General features: G+C 39.7%; 2 protein-coding genes across 3 annotated transcripts in view; one reads left to right on the top strand and one right to left on the bottom strand.

Annotated features, from left to right (window-relative positions):
• Positions 1-1,429: 1,429 nt before the first annotated feature.
• On the bottom strand, positions 1,430-8,702 carry LOC123765624 (C-type lectin lectoxin-Phi1). Of its 2 annotated transcripts, XM_045754298.2 has the most exons (5): positions 8,543-8,702; positions 7,788-8,001; positions 6,808-6,975; positions 4,922-4,981; positions 1,430-2,086 (listed from the first exon to the last, which is right to left on the bottom strand). In XM_045754298.2, exons 2-5 carry the CDS (start codon positions 7,990-7,992, stop codon positions 1,854-1,856), a joined length of 666 nt encoding a protein of 221 aa, XP_045610254.1. In that variant the 5' UTR covers positions 7,993-8,001; positions 8,543-8,702; the 3' UTR covers positions 1,430-1,853. The 2 variants fall into 2 exon arrangements, with proteins under 2 accessions (XP_045610254.1, XP_045610256.1); XM_045754300.2 differs by lacking the exon at positions 4,922-4,981.
• Positions 8,703-11,902: 3,200 nt separating this feature from the next.
• The window catches only part of LOC123765516 (acyl-CoA dehydrogenase family member 11), a 35,745-nt gene continuing 28,210 nt past the window's right edge, over positions 11,903-19,437 (top strand). Inside the window, exon 1 of the mRNA XM_045754153.2 lies at positions 11,903-11,968. The gene's annotated coding sequence lies outside the window, so the exon portion shown is untranslated. The remainder of the gene's footprint in view (positions 11,969-19,437) is intronic.

Raw genomic sequence — 19,437 nt, 5'->3', positions numbered from 1 at the left:
ACCTGTGTCCCCTAGTGCGTACCCGACTCTGTAAAGTTGAACGCCCATTTGAGAGTCTACAACTATTTACAGTTTCCTGCTTTAACTGCAGCTCCGGTTTCTTGTCCCTGCTGGTTTATCTTCATCAATCTTTTTGATTGCAAGGTAATGTTGTTAATCTTTGGATTTTGCAAGGTAATGTTGTTAATTTGTGGTTGTGACGTGGATTGTTATGCCCCACATGCAAGGTCTTAATAATATCGAACTCATGCAAGGTCATTTATCGATATTAACTCCAGAAATAGTTGTGGAGTTCATGTAGATCTCTATGTTAGGCCTCAATATAATTTTCACTTTTCTTTATCATAATTATGAAAGGAGGGAAAAATGTTGGCGTGCGGTATTCATAATAAATGTAAGTTACTTTGTCGTCAGAAGGTATTTAGCGTCGAATTGACGCACAGTGGTCTACGTCCTTTGCTCATAACCGAGGAATCCGGGGTTCAATCCCTGGGCAATGCAAAAACGGTTGGGCACGTTTCCTTTCACCTAATGCTACTGTTGACATTGCAGTAAAATAAGTCACCGCGAGTTAGACAACTGTTGCAGGATGCATCCTGATTGATAGATTGATAAAGATTAAGCCACCCAAGAGGTGGCACGGGCATGAATAGCCCGTAAAAAGGAAAAGGATGTTATTGTTGTTATAGATTCAGCTCCTCGAAACAAGTTCCAAGTAGCACGGGCTATGGAGAGCCCGTAGTGGACTTACCTGGTACAGGAGCGGTTGCATCCTGATGGGAGGTCAGTTTATATTTGCGGTTGAAGGGCCGCAGTCCTTTACGGGCTATTCATGCCCGTGCCACCTCTTGGGTGGCTTAATCTTTATCAATCAATCAATCCTCAGTCATAACATCACTGCAAACCAGACATGAAAGGTCTGAACATCCCATATTCATCCTGTGAACGGTAGTTTATTGTGCACCCCCATGCACAGCCTGTGAGCCATAGCGCAAAAACGATTAGAGCACTAAGAGTCTTAATCGAACTACTCCCCCCCAGCCTATCCCTCCCAAGTAACTGTTCTGACACCATTTCTATATACACATATGTGCTTTCTCTATCTGGGAACTCTCTTCTCATCACCCACTTTTTAGACATTTGTTGGATCGCCCAATAATTTATTCAATATTATAATTTTTACTTAGAAAACGGGCTTGATATGGACATGGACCCTATATCCCGCTCTAGGAGACTTCTATGTGAGGGATTCTATATCTTTATTCTCATTAAAATGTCATCACAAAGGCGAAAATTATCAGTTTTTATTATATTTAAATTAAAAAGTTATTATCGCTACAATTGGCAGAGCTGAGTTATGTTCGCTCTCACTCTAACTGTGGCTCTCACCTGTTACAGGGACATGTTCTTGAGGTAAATAATACACATCTGCAACTTAATTAAATAGAGTTTATTTGTGGAAATATTACAAATGCTCTGAGTAAGAATCCACAGGTGTGGTGAGAAAGGTACAGTCACAGCTGTATTGGAGTCTTATTGACAGTGTCTATGAGATATAGAGAGAGAGAGAGAGAGAGAGAGAGAGAGAGAGAGAGAGAGAGAGAGAGAGAGAGAGAGAGAGAGAGAGAGAGAGAGAGAGAGAGAGAGAGAGAGAGAGAGAATGAATGAACACGGATAAAGCGTGAGTATGGCAATGCGTAAATACTAGTAACTAACTCAAGCCTCATCTCAGGGAGCACTTCGCTTGATGACTGATGACGATGAAGCCACCCTCCCAAGAGGTGGCACGGGCAGGAATAACCCGTAACAAATAATTCTAGCCCACACACCACGCCAACCACCAACTATCCCTCTCACTCGGGCAGGTGAAACTGACACACAAACTCCTGAGACTTCATGCAATCCTCGTCGTTGAGAGTCGGGTGCCACTGGAGGCGCATCTCCACGCACTGCTCCCGGCCGTAGTAGTTGTTGGGTTCGTTGTGGTACCAGTAGCCGTCCTCGATGGGCCGGCCGTCCAGCCAGTGCCAGCTGTGTTGACCGTTCTTCACGCCGCCCAGGAACACGCCAGGCGTCGAGTAGTAGTCTTCGGGGACACGAGAGGGAATGTTGATCAGTGCTGGGAAGTTTCTGCACAGTCGCACGCATACAGCCTCTCTCACACACACACACACACACACACACACACACACACACACACACACACACACACACACACACACACACACACACACACACACACACACACACACACACACAGAACTTTTTTAGTGTCAGAGTGGTTGACAAATGGAATGCATTAGGAAGTGATGTGGTGGAGGCTGATTCCATACACAGTTTCAAGTGTAGATATGATAGAGCCCAATAGGCTCAGGAACCTGTACACCTGTTGATTGACAGTTGAGAGGCGGGACCAAAGAGCCAGAGCTCAACCCCCGCAAGCACACCTAAGTGAGTACACACACACACACACCAAGAGGGCCTCGTAGCCTGATGAATAGCGCGCAGAATTCGTAATTCTGTGACGCGCACGAGGCAGAAACAAATGGGCAAAGTTTCTTTCACCCTGAATGCCCCTGTTACCTAGCAGTAAATAGGTACCTGGGAGTTAGTCAGCTGTCATGGGCTGCTTCCTGGGGGGGGTGTATGGTGTGTGGGGAAAAAAGTAGTTAGTAAACAGTTGATTGACAGTTGAGAGGCGGGCCGAAAGAGCAAAGCTCAACCCCCGCAAACACAACTAGGTGAATACACACACAAACACACACACACACACAAATAAGGCGGACACAATTCTTTTGGTCAAATAATATACATATTTGATTTGGGCAAACGTACGTATTTACGTACGTAAGTTCAATTAACGGTTTTCATGACGTTTTGAAACCTTAGGAGAACTCCTGCCCACCTAACCTACCAGAGGACCCGTAACTTGCTGTTTTTGAAATAAAAAGTCCAAAATTTAATTGGAAAATAAATTTCCATTTTCAATTACGTCGATTTTTGACCGTAGCGCATACGAGCGAAAAACGACGTAATTTGTAAGAGGACGGGTATGTCGGCTTAATTCTCGTGCTCAAACGGAACGGTTTTGGCCACCTTTCCTTTCATCTGATGCGCCTATTCAGCTAGCACTAACTAACCTTAACTCTTAGTAACCCCTAGGAGTTAAGCAGCGGCTGTGGGTTGCATCTTAAATTACTTAGATGATATCTAATGATATCTAATTTCTACATGAACCGACTGACCAATATACATGTCACCAGCCTAAGTTCCGGACAAGGTGTCGTGCAGGGGTGGGGGGGGGGGGGTAGAAATAGCCTAAGCTACTCTATCCCTTTGAGAAGTATTTCTTTCTTGTCTCAATAAACATACTTGAACTTGACGGTGTCGTGCAGCCGAATGAAGACGAGCCTAAATAACCCAAACCCATTTACGGGCTCACCATAGCCCGTGCTACTTGGACACTTCGTTCTGAGTAGTTAAATCTAAAACAACAACAACAACCCAAACCCATCCATAAGAAATTCAATAAAAATGAAGACGTTTCGAACTCCGCCTCCCCTTCCTTCCCTTCCCTCCCCTTCCTTCCCTTCCCTTCCCTCCCTTCCCTTATCAAGTCGTACCATATCGTGTCTTTTAACAACAATTAATAATTCGTTCTGTTGGGGACAGGAAGCCACCTGTAACCTCCCTCCGTTTTCCATGGACGAACTACTGACCCTCTCCCAGGATGCAACCCAGCAACAGTTGCCTAACTCCCGGATATCTATGTAATGCCAGGTGAACAGAGGCATTAAGTGGAAGTAAACACGCCCAACCAGTTCCGTCCCGCCCGGGAGTCGAACCCGGGATCCTTAATTTGTGAGTCGTGAGTACAGTTTAGCAATCCCCGTGGCGCAGTGGTAAGACCCTGCGCTTTGGCCTGGGTTCGTATCCTGGCCGGGGAGGCTACCTTGAGGCTACCTTGAGGTGCTTCCGGGGCTTAGTGTCCCCGCGGCCCGGTCGTCGACCAGGCCTCCTGGTTGCTGGACTGATCAACCAGGCTGTTAGACGCGGCTGCTCGCAACCTGACGTATGGGGAGGTGTGACCGAGCGTTCAGTTTCCTTCCATATGTGTGGGTTGGGGTATTTGTTTCACTACGTTGTTGTGACTGCTTCTCTGCATGAATGATCATCTTACTTTTTTATTATTATTTTATACCACTAGTAAAGTCTTAAATAACCTGTCTGATAATAACAAGTCACCGCGAACAAAATATCAGCTATATTTTATTCATTGTTTAAAGTGAAGAGTAAGCGAAATAATTATGAGAGAATTGAACTGTGACTAAACACGGTTTTAATTGGGCATTTGCCTTAATCTCCGCATTTGGATCAATTTTTACAGGTCACTTGTTTGGGGTTCTCCAAGATATATAGGATGCGATCACCTATATATATCAGCTAAACGACCCCATCAACTTTAGGGGTCGTTATTCAAAATCAATTATGGTAATATTCGGTAGCCATGTATATATATTTTTTTAGAATTATGAAGATAGATGACGAGTTATGGCTTCTATTGCCCATTCTTGTTATCTGTTCTTCACAATTACGTTGTAGAAATGTAAAATATAATATGAAATTTAAATAATATATTTTGCTCACTTTAAATTTACCAAAATGGGTTCCGAAATTATCCATAAAATTGCAAAATTCCACATACCACACAGTTTAATTTTTAAATATTACTATTCAATATTTTGTAATGAATTTAAACATATTTACAAATATATATATATGCCTTTGGGTAAGAGTATTGAGATAGAAAATTGAATTCGATTACGTTATTACGATAATAATTATATAGAGATGACAACAACAAAGTCAGTCAAACTGTGTAACATTTAATTTTAACTAAACAGTACAGTATTTTGTTTACCTCTGCAAGCACATGCAAAACATCTTCGTCGGTAGAGACGATCCACAAGTACCCGGGCAGCTGATGAGATTGAATATACTGAGAATAAGTCACAATCAAGTGCCTGAAAACAAATCCATTCCCCCACACACATATATATGGACCCTTATCAACATAGCAAGCAAAGAAACTGCCGAAGGTCTTGATACTGGAACAAGTAAGTGTGTTACTGACATACAGCTCTAGAAAAATGAGTATCTGTTAGGTTGATTTGTTGATATACGTAAGGCTGTTGATCACAATAACCTTCCTTCTCAAACTGCAATGTTATGGTGCCAGTATATTTTTCTCTGAACAACGCTACTCCTCCCACACTACCAGTTAACACTGGTTGTTCCCCGGGGAGGCCAGTGGTTGGTTCACAACTACATCCATAGGTTCAGTAACCTTCCAAACCCCATTCAACACCCCATTTAAGCCAATTCTATTTGCTGATGACCCAGGCTTCATTTTCCCTATTGATAACCCATTTATCCAGCGACCCCAAGGACCCCAGGGACCCCAGGGACTATCAGGGACCCAAAGAGCCGAAGCTCAACCCCTGCAAGCAACTTGGTGAGTACTTATTCTAATGTCATTGTGAATACTGAACTAAAAACAAATCCATCTGTGGTTGACTACTAACAATGTCACACATAACTGAAAAAAAAGTTTTACAAATGGTTTGGAAACAAGTCCACCAATTAAATTAAACTAAGAATTAACAATACCCAAATTGAGAGCAGAGTAGATGGGAAATTCCTCGGTGTTCACATTGCCAGCAGACTGAATTTCAATTGCCATATACACAATATAACCAAAGTTTTTAAAACAGTAGTTTTAAGATAAAATTAAATTAGATACAATTAGATACTACAATTATTAGATACTCTCTAAAATTAGATACTACGTACCTCGCTCATCCTTTGGTAACATTATATTATTCACCCATCCATTTCACCTATGGTATCTGTGCCTGGGGACTCACAACCCAAAATTAATTTCGACCCTGAATTTCTGAACATAAATCAGCAATTAGAACAATAACTAACTTCAGTCCTAGACAGCACTCAGCACCCTTACTGAAATCATTTCGAATATGTTAAATATCAAGTCACTGTACACACACCCACCCACTCAAGTGTGCTCTATATCAATAAAACTCTGAACTGCGATGCAAATCTAGTCCATAATCCCTTTCCAGAGGGCTGAGACAGAACCCATGGGCAGTTGGTACCACACGAGAAATAAATATGTATCTGAGTAGTCCAAGAGTACTACTGAACCAAAGCACCTTGCTTTGCATATTGTCCCCCAATATGCCTTGCAAATTGGGGGTCCTAAACTGTGGAATAACCTCCCAGATGAGACTGAAAATTGTACTTCTCTCAGCTAATAAACTAAGAAATATTCAATTAGTTTTATGTAACCAATTTTACTCACATTTCCTCACCCTTCATATCAACTTGTGTTTCCCTATTATTGTTTACATTAATTATATATGTACTCTTGCTAAAAACTTGTTTTTAAATATCGCTTAAAACTATAAAACATTTGCTAAATCATTTTAGCAATCATAATATAAAATACTGTTTGTATTGTTGCAAAAAAAACAAAAACAGCAGGTCTGAATATGTCATAAAAAATGTACATTATTTTCTAAATCTCCTAAGTCAAAAATATTAATTGGCTTCACATGATTTATAAGTATTACCCTATTATATCTGTAAATAATTCTTCTAATTATTTCTGCGTTATACCAACAAATACTCAACTGCGTCATGAATCAACTGTACGTTGATTCATGTTTACGTTTACGTTACGTTTATATAAAGAAAAAACACAAATATTGCTGTTGTTGTACAAACCTCGTGCTTTAAAAATGAAGGATTTGAGGGCGTAGAGGTGCTTGGGAGTGGCCAGGTCACCATCCATTCCTTGGCAGTATCTCCGAGCATCCTTCCATGTGAGGGATACCTCACTCAAGTAGTAGCAGCTGTCTAGTACTTGAGTAAAAGGGAAAGGGCAACGACGATCTGCAACAATACATAGCAGCTATCGTGAACGTTGAGGGGGTTCAATTAAGTTCAGTTCTTATCCCTCATAACATTTTGAATTCTCGTTGTCAGGGACAGGAAACCTGTACTTAGTAAAAAAAAAAAGGCACACCAAGGTGTTCTTAGGCATCTTCTTCTACAGAGCCTATCCCAGGATGCAACCCGCAAAAGTTGCCTAACTCTTAAACAACTGCACGATGAAACATTTTGTGCAACGAATTATGTCACAAATCAAAGAGAAATGTAAAGATTTTGTTGTTTAGAATAGTAAATAGAGACTGCCAAAAAAAATGAGTCAATTCGTTAAGGATATTTTCTAATTTTATCAAACAAAGGATCGAGTAAAGATTAAGCTATTAACAAATAATTTTGGCTACTTGAAAATGCATTAACGGACAACTGTGATAAATGCTAGGCTGTCCAGTGTATGGGCGCATTATGGTACAGGCCCTCTATAATACACGAGCACTACGGTACAGTAGTTGTAGTGAACGGTACAGTAGAAGACATGTGCAACAGGAGACACCGGCAGGAGATGACATGGAATAGATGACACACATGTGAAGCCCTGCAGGCACAGCAGCATGTCCTCTGATGTGCCTGCAATGAAGGACAAGCACATCAGAGCACATGGGTAATAGGGTACACGTATGGTAGAAGAAACGATTGGTAGAAGAGAGGTTCAGTTGCAAATATATTTTGTTGGGAACAGACGCAGCAGAGGCGCTGTAGAGAGCAGTGTTAGTTGTGTAAGCAAGTATAGCCATAAATCCCTGTGTTTGTATTATTACCATTCGTAATGTTGAATTTCTTGAGAACGTTAACCAAGTCTTTTAATAACGCTCGGTCACTCGCAGCTTCCCCTTGTCCAGAAGACGTAGCTTCCTGCGGGCCGATTTGTCCAGAAGATACGACTTCCAGCAGCTCGAAATCATTCTGTCCATTGCTTACAATCCCGTGAGCCAGCACGAGAACGATGTAGAGCAAGGACACCATCGCGACCAGCTAGGTATTGAGCCAAATTGGAATTTAAAACATTGCGGCTCAAGACTGACATGTTTGGAAAAGTACATGATGCAGAATAGAACAAGTAACAATCAACTGGAATGGACGATTATTACTCAGACACTTGATAAAAAGAACTAGTGTAACGTTTACAGGGGGCAACCGATCAACAAGCCACAATGTGGGATAGAAATCAGGAGATGATCTTTCACCCATAGGATAATAAACCCATGGAATCGCCTGTCTGCCGAAGTGGTAAAGCCAAACGTTAATTCAGTTAAAAATTCAGCTGAATAATATACCAGGAATAATGGTGGGGGAAGGGAAAGGGAACCTATATTGTTTTCCTTTAAAAGCCGCCAGCTTCCTGTCCCAGTTGAAGCCTAGTTACTAAATGGTAAACTCAGATAACTCTGTAAGGGAAGTTGAACTCAATCAGGCGGACGAAAGTCATAGTTTCTGATCACAGTATATATTATTTTACTTACAAATATTTAGCACGTATACGTAGTATACCATAGCACGTATATATTTTACTTACCAGAAACGAATGGACTCAAGACCGCTTCTCTGATGTAACTCCCTACTGGATGATGTGTGAACGATGACTGGCCTACAGAAGGACTCTAAAGGTTGTGTCGTCAGCCATTGCTGCTCTGTTTTGGTCTACCCAAGGTTGTTTTATGATGACGCCCGAGGCTGTGTTGTGATGACGTCCTGGAGGTGAGGAGGAAGGGTTTGTTGTGATGACGCCCGGGGTTGTGATGTGATGACATCCAATGACGTGATTTGATGAGAGCCGAAGCTGTTTCATGATGACGTCCTAGGCTGCGCTGCGGTGACCCTCAATACACTAGGCTGTAACATCGACCTCTACTCTGCGTGTTAGTGACTTTGCAAGAATGTAACACTTAACGTATGTACTCTCGCAACCCATTACCTTCTTGAATATAAATAAATAAATAAATAAATAAATAAATAAATAAATAAATAAATAAATAAACTTCCTTTTCTTCTTAAATTACATCCCTTCTTCCTCACCTTCCCTCTCTCACTCTTTCCTTACCTGGCTAACCAACATATGTACAGGCTTAGAGATCTATTAGACAACATATAGTGAGGTGCATTGTTGAGCATTCAACCACAAAAAGTGATTAAAGCGATTAATATACTACATAAACCGCTTATTGCTCTATTTTGTAAGCACATCAACAGTAGCATTTTTGAGATGTCAACCAAGAAAATGTTATAAGTTTTCTTATGTAGCTAAAACATCCATTTGAATATTCCTTTTTTTCCACCCGGTGTTACTACAATGTGCTTTCAGTGCCATTGAAAGTGCCAAGTCTGCGAATTGCCGTATAATATTCCCCCCACTTCATTTTTCTTTAAAAAAAAATCAGTAGTAAGGAATATATATATATATATATATATATATATATATATATATATATATATACCATCAAATGCATAATAAAGCACAAAAAATATTCAAGGAAGGGGGTGGTAGGAGAAAAGCACACAGAAACTGTATTGGAGGGGATCTAAACATTCCCTCTAATGCGTTATGCGTGGTTTCCTCCGAGGCTATGGGTCCCCCTTCTTCCAGCTAGAGGTGGTACTCCCTTCCTATATATATATATATATATATATATATATATATATATATATATATATATATATATATATATATATATATATATATATATATATATTATTTTATGAATTTTGTAACTAGTTCACCGAGATTGTAATTTTCTTAGCTAAATGAATTGTGGGGGTTCAGTCCCTGAGCCCATTATGTGCCTCTGTAACCCTTTCCAGTACCGCCCACAAGATGGGTATGGCGTGCATAATAAATGAATTAAACAGAATTCTGTAACGGTAGGGTGTGGCGCTGTAGGGATGGGGTGTGGCTCTGTAACGATAGGGTGTGGCACTGTAGGGATGGGGTGTGGCTCTGTAACGGTAGGGTGTGACGCTGTAGGGATAGGATGTGGCTCGGTCAGAAGGGAGGTGGGGTGGGCGGGGAAGAGCTCATGGCTTCATATGGTGCGGGGTGTAATTCTGCCAGGGGGTGGAGTGTAGCTCTGTATGAGGTGGAAAGTGGGGCCGTAGGGACGAGGGGTGGGGTTGTCCCGGGGTGGGGAAGACAGGCCTTGCGGCACATACCTGCTGTGCTCGCTCATAACACAAGCTCCTGCCCTTGATGGCAAAGGTATGTAAACAAACAATGCAGCCTCGCAAGCTTGCAAGGATTCTACAAGAGCAATAAAGACAGATAATCAATGTGATAAGAATTTATATATATATATATATATATATATATATATATATATATATATATATATATATATATATATATATATATATATATATATATTTATATTTATATATACATATAATATATAAATATATATATATATATATATATATATATATATATATATATATATATATATACTCCTTCTGAAGATGTATTAATATACGAAAGTACTTAAGGAAATTCCTGTTTCAATTTTCCTCCGTGGTCTGACAGTCACATTTTTAATCACGTGTTTATTTTCGTGATGGTTATCTTGAGATGATTTCGGGGCTTTAGTGTCCCCGCGGCCCGGTCCTCGACCAGGCCTCCAGGAAGCAGCCCGTGACAGCTGACTAACACCCAGGTACCTATTTTACTGCTAGGTAACAGGGGCATAGGGTGAAAGAAACTGCCCATTGTTTCTCGCCGGCGCCTGGGATCGAACCCAGGACCACAGGATCACAAGTCCAGTGTGCTGTCCACTCGGCCGACCGGCACACACACACACACACACACACACACACACACACACACACACACACACACACACACACACACACACACACACACACACACACACACAGTGTGTGTTTTTTTAGTGACAGAGTGGTTGACAAATGGAATGCATTAGGGGGTGATGTGGTGGAGGCTCACTCCATACACAGTTTCAAGTGTAGATATGACAGAGCCCGATAGGCTCAGGAATCTGTACACCTGTTGATTGACGGTTGAGAGGCGGGACCAAAGAGCCAGAGCTCAACCCCCGCAAACACAACTAGGTGAGTACAACTAGGTGAGTACACACACACACACACACACACACACACACACACACACACACACACACACACACACACACACACACACACACACACACACACAAAATAATTATAAGGAGAAAGCGTTAAGCAAGCATGACTATACGTCACTTGAAAGAAAGTGGGGACAGAAACGCTCTGCGTATTAGTGGGTGTTGTTGTTTTAGATTCAGCTACTGGGAACAAAAAGTTCCAAGTAGCACGGACTATGGTGAGCCAGTAGTGGACTTACCTGGCACAGGAGCGGGGCTGTAACTGACTGCTCTGGCTTTAGGCATAGTATATATACTTGCCCTACCTAGAAATCCAACATTCTTCTTGTATCTCATTTTGTATGTACTAATGTACTTGTATCTCATTTTGTATGTATGTATTTAAATTTCTAAATAAACAGTATTAATAATAATAATAATAATAATAATAATAATAATAATAATAATAATATTATTATTATTATTATTATTATTATTATTATTATTATTATTATTATTATTATTATTATTATTATTATTATTATTATTATTATTATTATATAAAAGACGATGGAATTTTAGTGCGAAGTGAAGGAATAGTGCCCAACCACTTGAACTATCGGGGATCGAACACTAACCCAGCAAGATGCAAGACCGTCAGATAAAAATTTAAAACATGCATAAACGTTAACCCTGATACTGACAAAATAAAAACCGAAATATTAACTCTATTAACACAATATAAACTTTAACAACTGAATAAAAGAAAGGCATGCAAACACAGAAAACCTGCTTCCCGATGCAGGAACCTAACCGCCCGATTCGGTTGTTTTGGGATAGCAACTGGAGAGTACCATACACTGATTAATAAGGTCTTATTATTATTATTTTTATTATTTTATAGAAAGAGCGAGGCAATAGGTGTCATTGTGTTGCATGATTGTTGCAAATACTGTAGTAACTGAATAACCGTAGACTTTAAATGTAAAATGTTTATTTTATAGTGCAGACTCCAATTAACAGTTTAAGAGATAAGCTATCAGAAGATCAAAGATTGCTATAAGTCTAAAACAAACAATGAAGGCTCTGTTTTTATCCCAAATGTTTATGTCCTTGTGTCGTTGATAACTCAGACCATACCAGAAAGAGCTGGTGGTTTTATTTATTTATTTATTTATATACAAGAGGGTACATTAGGTTTGTGAGAATACATAGCATAGTATTTACAATCTTGTAAAGCCACTAGTACGCGCATTGTTTCGGGCAGGTCCTTAATCTAACAGATAATTTTAAGTAGGTAAATTCTAGCAGAATTAATAAAATGATAACAGATGCATTGCAGGAAAAAAATGAGATGAGAGAGATTAGTAAGTATAGTAAAACACATTGGTATATTAAATCTCTGATTGATTACATTGACAGCTTGATTGGTAATTTAAACAAGATTAATAGGCACCATACAGCAGATTGATAGCTCATATAAGAAGACAGCAATGATCACAGTGGTAAAGATGTTCGGATTGGGTACATAAAGATTGGGAGATTAGGTAGCAATACAGTGCAATTTTAAAGCAACAAGGTAAAAAACTATGAAGATGAAATTAGGTACTTTTTAGTTTTGGTTTTAAATGACGCAAAAGTTGGACAGCTATTCAATTCATTAGGGAGTGAGTTCCATAGACTGGGTCCCTTTATTTGCATAGAGTGTTTACACAGATTAAGTTTGACTCTGGGGATAACAAAGAGATATTTATTTCTGGTGTGGTGATAATGGGTTCAAGTTCAAGTTCAAGTATATTTATTGAGATAAGAAAGAAATACACCTCAAAGGGATAGAGTAGCTTAGGCTATTTCTACCCCCTCTACTTCAAGTCCCTCAAGGGGTGCACAAATTCAGTGAATACAAATAGACAAATAACATTACAATAATCCCATTTAACATTGCAGATTAATATAGTAAGCACAGCATAAAATTGTTACAATCTTGGGGCAAAATTCTTGTAGCTCCTAAGTATACTGTCTATCATACCATTATCACACATCCAAACAATTTGATGTGGTACACTATTTATTTCCTTATTTCTATAGTTATCAATAAGTTGACACTAATACATAATGTTCTAAGGTGTGGGCGTGCAGCATATTACATAATTTACACTCCTTATCTTTTTCACTGACATCAACACTGTATTGCCAGATATATTTGTATCCTAATCTTAATCTCATGTAAATTGAATCCTTCCAAGTAGACTTTCCTTTACCCGAACTTTACTCTGCCCGAAACGCTGCGCGTGCTAGTGGCTTTACAAGACTGTAATTACCATAATTGTATCCTCACATTCCTTATGTACATTCTTGTATATGCATAAATAAATAAATAAATAAATAAATAAAATATTACTGAATAATTCTTAAGTGTGTTACTACTGTCCACCATTGCCATTCTCTTTATCATTTCTTCACCCTCTTGGATCATCTTGATTCTTGTTTTTATTTGTTTCAAGGTTATCTGGCATACAACATCAACAAGAGTTTTTTCTGTGGCTCTCTTCACTATCTCATCAACTACCTCATTCAACAGTATTCCCACATGTGAAGGGATCCACATAAATCTTACTTTATACACAGTTTTTTCTAATTTCTTAACATTCTTTCTACACACTATCACAATATTCTGGTATACTGGGCGTCTGCTATTTAAAGACTCTAACGCTCCTCTGCTGTCAATAAAGAAGCAAGCATTTTTACCACATTTGACTAATCCTGCTAATACACCTTGGAGTTCAGCCTGCATTGAAGAGACATTGTCAGTTAAGCGGCATCCAATAACAGTATCTACAGTGCCAATGTCAGTGTACTCCCTGATCAAGACACCAGATCCTGTCTTCCCATCCCTATCTACTGACCCATCACAATATACATGTAGAGTGTTTTCTGTAGGCAATTTTCTAAGTATACAATCATATGTTGCCCTCAGCTCTCCTATTTCATACATACTTTTTTTTCTTTTGCAAGGGAGTAATTACTACATCTACATTACAATCCTGCCATGATGGTGTGAATTTTCTCTTGAGCACAGCAATACACTCTGTAATAACATCATACTTTATAACATTAGAACATAAGTTATTCATATATACTCTCTTCTTCATCATACACTGTTCATTACTTCCCACCTTTTGAACCGAGAGGATTAATTCATTAGCTCCCCCACCTCTCATTAATCTCATGGCAGAGGCTACATTTATCTCTACAATTCTATCCCCAATACTCTGCAGATTCAACTCCATCCTCATTATCTCAATCATAGCATTTCTTGGGCATCCTAAGATAATCCTCATGGCTTCATTTTGTATCTTTTCCAACTTGCCCATCCTACCTCTACCAAAACAAGAAATGACAGGTGCAGCATAATCAATAAGAGATCTTACAGTACTCAAGTACAGTACTGTATATCATTCGTAGCACAGGGACTCCCACTCCCTTTCCACAGCATGCCAAGGCCTTCAGAGGTTGCAATCTCTTCCGACATTGACCCAACAGTCTGTTCATCTCAGCTTCCAAACTTTCATGGGTATATCCAACATATATGCCTAAATATTTATATATATTAACTCTCTATATTTTTACCGTTTATTTTCAATATAATGGGCCTCCGACTTCTACATTCAATTTTAGTTTTGTTTTCATTAACCACCAGTCCCATATGGTGACACAGGTTTCCAAAATTGTCCAACACTGTTTGAACCTTTGAAATATCTTTGCCCTGAAGCAAAATATCATCGGCATTTATGATCAGAGTTACCCCATTTGAGTATCTCTCAGATGCCATCTTATTCATTAGTACATTAAACAGGGTGGGACTCAACACTCCTCCCTGAGGTGTGCCGAGTTCAAAAGATCTCACACCTGACATACAACCTTGATACCACACCTGAGCCTTCCTTTCGTAAAGATAATCCCCTATCCAGCGCAATAATCTCCCTTTAACACCAAGACCAGCTAATTCATATAAAATAACCTCTTTGTTGGCTTTATCAAAAGCTCCTTGTAAATCAATAAAAATTCTATAATAATAATTTTCATTAGCTAGACATTTAATAATACAATCAGAGGTACTTTTTCCTCTGAGGAACCCGAACAAATTACTAGACAGCTGATCACCTATTATATATAAAAGTCTATTTAAAATGATCCTCTCCATCATTTTACAAAAACACGAGGTTAAAGACACAGGTCTGTACTCTCCATTGGCTTTAGGGATAGGGATGATCATAGCTTTTTTCCATTTACTGGAAATACTGCCCTCTTTATAACTAATATTAAAGAGGTCTAACAGTGGGCTTTTCGTCATAAAGGCAAGTTCATTAAGTATTTCATAAGTTACTCCATCCTCCCCAGGGGCGGTAGATTTCCCAACTTTAATCGCCGTTATTAGTTCTTCTCTGGTAATACCTGTGCAAGTGACATCACCACTGTTACCTGCTGTAAGTATAAAATCCTTTCTTAGATCTTTCCAAGAATCTAATGACACTCTCGTTACAGCGGGTAATGAACTAAGTTTGGCAGCTTCCGCCCATTTATTTACGAGACCATTTGCAATTCCTTGTGGGTCAGGATGTGCAACAAAATTACGCTTTTTACCCCTTATTTTATTTACGTCTTGCCAGATTTCCTTCAAGTTTCTATTACTCCCAACTTTCTCTGCAAACTCCTGCCAATACTTGCTCCTAATTTCCTTTCTCTTCTCCCCACACAGCCTAGCAACTGCCAGTAAAGTATTCTTCCCTTCCTCAGTCCTACCATTCCTATTCCAATTCCTGTGAGCTCTCCTCATTGTTAATGTCCACCCCTTAAGCATATTGTCATGTGTATAATTTTCTTTTCTGGGGGATGCTTTTTTATACTAGATGTTTTCCGGTTCAATGTTGCATTAAATACATCTACCTCCTTAATTAAATCTTCATAAAATGCTGCTGCCGAAACTCGCTTATAAGTATCATACCAAGACTTAATATGGCCAACAAGACCCCTTAATTCTCCCTCATTAAACTTTAACCTTTTCCTCTGAAGGCAGGCATGCTTTTTATCTAGTTTAAGCTGTATTTGTAATGCAAAATGATCACTTAGCATTTCAGCCACAGTAAGACAATTCCCCTCTATGCCCTCAGCATTTATCAAACAAGCATAATCTAATCTCCCTCCCCTCGGATGAGTAGGAGAGGGCTCGCCCAGCAGTTGAACATCTTCATGTTCGTGCAAAAACTGGTACCATTTGCAACCATGCCTATTTGCTTTACCCCTTGATCCTAAAGCTGGATGTCTGGCATTAAAATCCCCTACCACAAGTGTATCTTCAGAAAAGAAGGAATCTGGCAAGTATCTTAAATCAAGGGAGCTATCAGAGATGTATAGATTAATGAAATTTAACTCTCGGTCTTTTAATTGTATCCGCAAGCTAATACTTTCAATACCTCTATATCTTTGAGGGATTCCAGTTATCTCGGCAGGTATGGTACTTTTGACATAACATGAGACCTCCCTAGTTCCTCCATCAGCATATAAGTGAAAACCTCTATAGCCATTTAGCCTCAGAATGCTGCCATCCCTATCTCCAGTTTCCTGGAGTGCTACTATGTCAATATTCTCTCTAAGAGTATAATAGTGTACATCCACCACTCTAGTTTTTAATCTATTAACGTTCTAAGATAATATTCTCAATCTACTTTCATCCATGATTAATAATAAAACTACCTTTGCTCTGTCCGTCACATTCCATGAGATACGAGAGTACCTTAGAAACTTCTTTCCAACACCGTAATATTTTTTCTTTCTCCTCACTTGCACAACTATTACTAACATCGAAGGTAATATTATTCATATCTATTTTCTTTGTTATTTCTGTATACCGTTTTACTTTAACCTTTGTTTCAACATTTGTCACTACAGGAAGTTGAACACCGCTAACACTACAGTACAGTACTAGAAAGTGTATTCTCCTGACTTCCTCTATCATCGTTACGTCATGCGCATCATTACTTTCTTCTACGCACGTTTCACTTTCCATTTCACTTCCTGTTTTACTTTCAATTACATGTCCTGTTTCACCACCATCTTCCCCCCGTCTACCCTCCATAGCCAACTTTTCCAATGCCTCAATCCTCTTGTCTAGTTTTCTTAGATATTCCAGCATTTGATTACCAACCTCAGAGTTGACCATATTGTCCTGAACCTTGTCCTCACAAGATTTCAGTTTTTCCACTGCATTACCTACTTTCCCTATGCTCGCCTTAATTATTTCCATTCCTTTCTCCCACACATTGTTCATAGGGGCTGTCGTTGGCTTCCAGATGTTTTGTCCATGCTCTTGTTGCACGATCTTTCCTTCCTTCGAGGATACATCTATCCTGCTTGTAGGACCCGTCCTAGTCTCTCTCAGATGAGGCTTCATGGGGCATAGATAGGAACCAGCATTGTGGCTGCCTCGACAGTTGCAACAAAATGGGATGATGTTTTCACTTTTCTCAATCTTGACTCTACACTCTCGCAAGTCGTGTTTCTTACCACAATACCAACACCTGGGGTCAAACTGGCATTTCCATGCCATATGTCCCCAACATGAACACTTCATGCATAGTATGGGCTCCTCAATGTATTTTGCAACTTTCCTGTAGCCTAGTCCTTGCACAAAAATTCTTTCCGGCGCTTCACCCTTTACCAAGGCAACAACCTGACTTTGTTTGTCACCACGAACACTGTTCCTCTTTGCCCATACAACATTATCATTGTTGAGAAGAAGACAGTCAGGATCCAAATAAGTTGGAAACTTAAAAATATGATCTTTGTGTGCAACATACCTTCTTCTGGAGTAACCATCACAACATTCTCAAAACCAACCGTCGTGAGGCGTTCCACAGCATTTTCTGTCCCAACTGTTACGTAGGGCCGATGAAGACCCTCCTTGAAGAGTGGTTTATATTCCAAGCACTCTTTAGCCAGACGTACCGTCCACTCCAGCTTTTGGTGGAAATTCAGTTAGCATGTTGTAGGGAACAACAGCCTCTTCCTTCTGTTAAATTGCTTCTCTTGAGTCCTGCTGAGTAGGGTCTCATTTTTTGGTCTCTTTGTTATTTCTTCCTCACTCTCACTGTCTCGCTGTCTGTTAATATTTCGGCGTTTATTTCTGTTCATTACTACTTCAAACAGTCTGTTATCATCTTGTCTGTCCTCCTCACTACCACTTAGGCATACAGCCTCAGCCATTTCCTCGACACTCAAAGGCACTGTCAACAATCGAGAACAAATACACAATATCCTGTAGCACCATGTGCAAAAACGAAGAGTGGGGGGCAATACTCCACCTCCCACCAAGCAGCAGATGCCAAGAGCACCAACACTGCGACTGCATACGACCACGGTCCGGTCACAACTGGTGATAATGGGTCCTATTACATCTGTCCAGGGAGAGTTTCAGAGCAGGATTTGCATTTAAGAACAGGGTTTTGTAAATGTAGTTGACACAAGAGAATTTGTGGAGTGAGATTATGCTTAGCATGTTTAGGGAGTTAAACAAGGGGGCTGAGTGTTGTCTGAAAGCAGAATTTGTTATTATTCTGATAGCAGATTTTTGCTGGGTGATGATGGACTTGAGGTGGTTTGCAGTGGTTGAACCCCATGCACAGATACCATAATTAAGATAGGGATAGATTAGTGCATAATATAGAGAGATGAGTGCAGAGTTAGGTACATAATATCTGATTTTGGAAAGTATACCAACTGTTTTAGAGACTTTCTTAGCTATGTGTTGTATGTGGGTGCTGACGTTGAGTCTCTTGTCTAGGAATAGGCCAAGAAACTTTCCATCATTTTTATTACTAATGTTTACATTGTCTATCTGAAGCTGAATTGCATTTGTAGATTTGCTTCCAAATAAGATGTAGTAGGTCTTTTCTATGTTAAGTGTTAGTTTGTTGGTTGACATCCATAAGTGGACATTTTTTAGTTCATTATCAACAACATTATTTAGTGTATGTGGGTTGGGGTTAGAGTAGATGAGGGTAGTATCATAGCAAACAATATAGGTTTCAGAATGTTAGAGACATTAGGCAGATCATTGATGTATATAAGACACTTAAGTTACACTTAAGTAACACCCAAAAGGTTCCAGGTTCAACTTCTGTGGCAGAACAGGAGCGTTTGGCCAATGTTTCCTTTCACCTAAAGCCTCTTGTTATTCTAGCAGTAAACAAATACATGGGAGTTTGACAGCTGTTGCGGGTTGCATTGCGTAGCGGCTCAGTAGGCCTAGAGGGACTTCGTTGAGCCTAATAGGCTTCCTGTC

Source organism: Procambarus clarkii, chromosome 30 (genome assembly GCF_040958095.1).
Source record: "Procambarus clarkii isolate CNS0578487 chromosome 30, FALCON_Pclarkii_2.0, whole genome shotgun sequence".
NCBI lineage: Eukaryota > Metazoa > Arthropoda > Malacostraca > Decapoda > Cambaridae > Procambarus > Procambarus clarkii.
This window is presented reverse-complemented; position numbering and strand designations above follow the sequence as displayed.